The following is a 5,816-nucleotide window of genomic DNA, read 5'->3' as shown; positions in this document are numbered from 1 at the left end:
TTTACAAAGAAACTCACTCATAGCTTTTTACCGTTCTATTCCATAAGCACAAATTTGCAATCACGAACTCGGGTTTGTAACAGCTTCCCATTTTATTGAAATACATCATTCATGTTATGAACTCTGTGTGAAAAGAATGGTGACATATTAAATATAAACTCCATGACATTTCACCTTAAATAAACATGTGCCCAAAAAAAAAAAAAAAAAAGTGGGGTCATACTCTTGTTTATATCCCAAGCTTCCACACACCACACATCAATAAAATAAACTAAAACAAGTGGGGAAAAAAATCCAGCCTTAATCTTTAAAACAAGTGATTACACCTGACATGCAAAACTGTACATATTCTTACAAAAACCCTTAAAGTCTATGAAATATAATGTATGATATGAAATAGCAGTCAACATACAAAGCAGGGTAAACACTCACTGAAATGCAGGTTTGTGTTTTTCAGTTTCCCCTCAATTCTGCTCTAAAGTCTAACCCTTATTCCTACCAACACCACTCAGCATTCAAATGAGTTCAACTAAGGCACCTTCCTCTAATTTTGCCCTATACACAGCTAATAATCGGTCCTAAAATAACACTGAATGACAGACCAAGGAATAGCTGTGTCTGTAACTGTGTCCTCTCTCTCTCTCTCTCTCTCTCTATTCCTCTATGTAATAAAATATATCATTGGTTCAAACATACCTGAGTAACTTCTCAAACAGGTTTCCTGTTAAATTATACCACAACCTGGTATAAACATTCTCTCCATCATAGCCCAAATTCCACAAGGCAAAAGCACTCCACATAAAGCTTATATTATGGAGCATGGTCATTTAAATTCAGTAGGAATAAACATGTTAATATACCACCACAAAAAAGCATAACTAAGGTCCCAAACAACACCAAACTTTCGAATAAATTCCTCATTCAGAAATGCGATACGCCCAGTTTATTGGACCGGTCCACAGTGAAAATGTGAATGTTTTCAAAATAGCGTGTGAAATAAAAATGGTCGATGCCGCAAAAAAAACCTTGTAACTCCAGTGTAGACTGTTTAGATTTGTTGTCCACTCATGAACTCACAGCACACACTGTCATTTATGTTTTGCTGCATTAATTAAAACCTAAAGCATATATTAAAAGGTTAAAATTAAGTCAAATTAGTGAAGGATACAAAAAAACGTGCCCTTTCTGCATTTAACAGCTGTTCAGGAGACACAACGTTTAAACAAATCGGTGACAATAAGCTGGCAACAACCATTTAGTGACACAGGTGAATAAATGTACTTTTGTGGGTCTTCATACTCAAGTGTGCTTTTTTCCTCAACATGTATCATTAGCCCTGTAAACACTTTCTGAAATGTAATATCTGTGTAACTTAAACATCGTTCAGACCGCCTGATTTTACCAGGCCCTATTACTAGCTTTAAAGGATTAATCAGCATTAAGCAATATACCAAAAGGATTTGTTTAAAAACATTTCCTCACACAAAGTCAACTGCAAATGCAAGATATACATACGTCTAAAAAATCATTTGCCACTTCAGAATGTAGTGTATGGAATGAAAGCTAAAGTCTGTTCGCAAGTCCACACTTTTTTTGTGATTTTGCTGAAGTATGCATTTTTGGTCACATTTCTGCATTCGACTGAGGTCACTAACACACATCGTACCTTTGTGGTGACAGATTTTTGTGGATGTTCTCACAGTGATGGTTGAAAAAATGCTTTAGAGTGGCACCAACACCGTATCTCAAAACTAAAACCTAAAGTGTGAACTTGGGGACAGGGTTAGTGTTCTGCTCTGCTCTGCTTGTAGTTGAGTTATAGTGACTGGCGCGCCACACTAATTTGAGGTATGTGAAATCCAGGGGTACTCTATACATTCCCTGAACATTTAACAAAAGAAACTCGCTCCAACAGCTTAGTGGCATTCCCTCACTGAACTTATTGTAATAATTCATTTCACAATTTGCTGTCAACCTCAGAAATTAAACTTCTTTCCACTCTCTGATCCCATTGTGTCATTACTAGCTACGGTGAGTAGCAGAAGTAGAGGCAACAGAAATACGCACCAGTGAATACTCCTCAGTGGGGTGAAGCATCCCAAAGCTTAATCATATTGTGATTTCCGAGTGTCACACGAAAGCGACTTTAGTATCATAAAACCAGTGGTAACATACAGGTTATATTTCATATGTATACATACACCTCAAACTCATTTGGTTTCTGTGTTGAGTCATCAGTCATTAAAAACACATTAAAACAAACAAATACCATCATTATTTAACAAAACGTCTTTGGAAACAGCATTATTGCTCTGGTAAAAGAACCATGAAGCACACAAAAGTAGGTGAGGAGAGCACACCGGAGAAGATGCAAGGACTCTTCGATACATTCACAACAAGGCATGTGTGACTGTGGGACTGTGTTTCTCTGCTCTTATACGTTTTAATGAGTGTTACATACACATCCAGAAACACGTGTGTTCACACGGCTGGTGTTTCCGATGATTACGTTAAAAGAATTTCTTCATTCTGCCAGATTTAATGGAATTCTGAACAGTAGATGCTCTGATATAATAAACATGGAAATTGTTAAATTAAAATTTGGTGCATCAATGTTCAAGGTCAAAAGAAAATAACACTCTCCAAGTCATACTTTTTTTCACAATATAAGTGTTATTTATCGTCATATATTATACTCTACTTAAACTCTATGTACATTATTAAAATCAGTTTACATGTGAAATGGCACCAGAGTGCAGAGGATGATTTAAGTGTAGTGCTGAGCCTGGGGACAAGGTCACATTCTCCTGTCTCCATTGCAAAAGTGGCTTATCAAGTTTACAGTTTCCTCTCTGAATTTATCATTTCTTATTTCTTAGGTCGAAAAATACCAACGACGGTTGTCTTGACGCTAGTGTCTTTTTCTTCACTTATTTTTACATTAGAGCGGTACATATATTTTGAAGGTTATTTGTAATAGTTTAAGTTTAAAATAATATTGCTACTGGAAGGTAAAACCATTAAAACGCCACAAACTGCAAGGATGGCAAAGTACTTAATGTTACTTTCCTCAAAACAAATTCCACAAGAGGACAATGTTGTTTGTGTTTGTTTTTTTGAGGGTAATACATGTCCAGATATTTCCCCTCGAGTCATAATGCACTTGTTCAGGTCTTGTGCCTGTCTTTCACTGATAAAAAAGTGATGCCAAAGTGAGGCTTAAAAAGGCTGTGTGTAGTTTAAATGTGCATACTGTAGAAACACAATAACCTGATCTGTTCTTGAATGAGTTGCATACATACCACTCTTAAGTGGAAGAAAATTCTTTCTGGGAGTCATTTAATCAATTTTGTTAGCTTTTGTCGCCCAAGAGAAAAACGTATGAAGGGTCTTCCAATTCAAGAGGCCACCTGTACGAGCAGGGAGCAGGGAGCAGGGAGGATGTGTGGCAGGGCTGGAGCTGGCCTCAGGTCTCCCAGTCTGGGTGCTCGCTGCGCCCCAAGGAGTGGGACTTGGTTTTAAGTGGGGATGATGGACTTGGTGGGCTGCTCAAGTTTGAGCTGTTCGATGCTGTGGAGTGTCGTGGTGAATCAGAGTCCTGAGAATTTGAGAGAAAATACATATCAAACAAAGTAATATTTATTTGTTGTTTACTCTATACTGCCAGCCTTCTAAAAGGTAGAGCAAATACTATACCACTTGCTAACACATGTCTTAGGAGCTTAGATATGTACTTAACTATGAAGTGAGGCTGGCCATGTGTTCACATGGATAATAATAATTATAATACACAGTTTAGAGTATAGGGCCTCTAGGATCTGGCTAATTGTTTGGTGTTGTGGGATTCACAGAGTGAACGTCTTTTGCCTATAACTATGCACAAGGTACAATAATGTCATTCGACTTGTGTAAAAAAATGTTTTTACATTTTGAGAAAATGATGTTCTTTGAGCATGCAACTGATCAACTTTAAATGTACTTAAAATTGAATTAGCAGAAAAATGCTATTCATTTCTCACTAATTTCTCAGCAAAACACTGATTTCTTTCAAACCTGAAATTCTGCTCAGCAAAGCTCTTCCCTTTCAAAACATGTACATGGCAAAAATATTCTCTATTTCAATGGTCATATGTGTTTATCAACTCTTTTCACCGTCAACTTCACAAATCTCTCTCAGGTTTCACATCTGGTCATAAAAAATCTGAACTTGGCAATCTGAGGTGTCTAGAGGCCATTCTTTTAATTGCACCAATCATGGAATGCTGTACTAAGTGCCTTGATTTCAGTTGGTGAATAGGTAAGTTCGCTGCCATGGTATTAAGTAATTAAGGAATGTAGACTACAACAACGCATCTATATAATCTTGCATGAGAAGACTTATCAAATTATAATACAGATGTGTGTGATTATACCTGGATAGAGAACGAAAATAGAATGAAAAACATTTTTGAGGCTTACAAGGACAGACGTAAATGAAATCTCTTGTAATTTGTAAACTATTAACCAATAGTTTGGCAGTAGGACAACGGCAAAAGTCCCCTCCCCATTTCAGCCTTCAGGGGCATGGTCCATACTAGCAAAAATACATTACAGAGTATTGCCATAATTTCAAGCAGTGACAATATCCCTTGACGAAGCCCCCAAAATGTAAGCAAGCTCTGTTCTGCCAAGAAACAGGAGGGGCATCTGCCCAAAATGTCTACGGAATAATGGAGGTGCACAGTGGATATACAATGGCATAGAATATAGAAATAGACCACCATGTTTTATAAAACACTGGAATACACAATCAAACGAATCCTTGTGTTTTAGGAAACAGGAATTAATAGAAGGCAGTTATATGAAATTAATCCTCATGCCTTCAAACACAGGAGCAGACAAACGACTTCTGTTTTACAAAACAAAGGATGTTTACTGGCCTAGGTTGTACATTCATTAAAAGCACCGAATTCTGTATTTTTTCTGCATAGAAACAGGTAGAAAGCTGAGTGACATGCATGTCAAAATAGACCCAAAAAGGCTGAAATAAAATGCTCACATCGCACGAAGTGTCCTATAACGCTCATGTGGGGTACTTTGTAAAATGAATTTTTAAACACAGTATTAACATTTACCATAGTAATATTGGTATATAACAACAAGATATTTCAAACTGGCAGGAGTTTTTATTAATTCCAAATGTTCAGCAAGGAGCAAATGTGAAACCAGGATATATTTGTGGAGGTATGAATGGAAAAAGGTGTTTTGAACATACAAGGTTTAAATGAGCAAATCAAATTTAAATGCACATCCAGTTCCAATAAGTTCATCAGCCGTACGCTCAGAGCACCTTGGTCCTACACATCACAGCACATTATACAGAGAGCTTCTAATGAACCTGGGAGAGTGCTCTGGACTAGAGGTCTTAATTGGTACCAGATAGACCCAACCTAAATAAAGTTTGAATTATAATAATTAAAGCCTTCTCTTTCAATGCAGGCATAAGCTACTTACCACTTGTGCAAACCATGTCTATCTATATTTTTTCAAACATGGGGCATTCCCTTAGTTTACCCTAAATCTAAAGTAAAAGTAGACATTGGGCAGTCACATTATTTTGGAAAACTGACCAAACTGAGGCTCGTCTCAATGACTGGTGACTAACAAAATTTGTTAAATTTAGTTAAATTAATTAACTAAATAAATAAATATATCCTCAGTTTGCAATTATCATATACTTGCATCAGCATTTCCAAAAATAATTTGGAAATTTAACCCTACTGGCGGTATTGGGGTTGATTTGTGTGTATTAGCTGTGATCAAACTGGCTAAATGAT

At 36.7% G+C, this 5,816-nt stretch overlaps 1 protein-coding gene across 3 annotated transcripts in view; it reads right to left on the bottom strand.

The window, feature by feature from the left end:
- Positions 1-298: 298 nt before the first annotated feature.
- The window catches only part of cdc42bpaa (CDC42 binding protein kinase alpha (DMPK-like) a), a 59,350-nt gene continuing 53,832 nt past the window's right edge, over positions 299-5,816 (bottom strand). For all 3 annotated transcript variants that reach the window (XM_066669002.1, XM_066668987.1, XM_066668994.1), the window contains one exon: positions 299-3,598. In XM_066669002.1, coding sequence (XP_066525099.1) covers positions 3,467-3,598 — 132 coding nt within the window. In that variant the 3' untranslated portion in view covers positions 299-3,466. The remainder of the gene's footprint in view (positions 3,599-5,816) is intronic.

Source organism: Hoplias malabaricus, chromosome 1, assembly GCF_029633855.1.
Source record: "Hoplias malabaricus isolate fHopMal1 chromosome 1, fHopMal1.hap1, whole genome shotgun sequence".
Lineage (NCBI taxonomy): Eukaryota > Metazoa > Chordata > Actinopteri > Characiformes > Erythrinidae > Hoplias > Hoplias malabaricus.
Note: the sequence above shows the minus strand (reverse complement) of the source record. Positions and strands in the feature narration are given on the sequence as shown.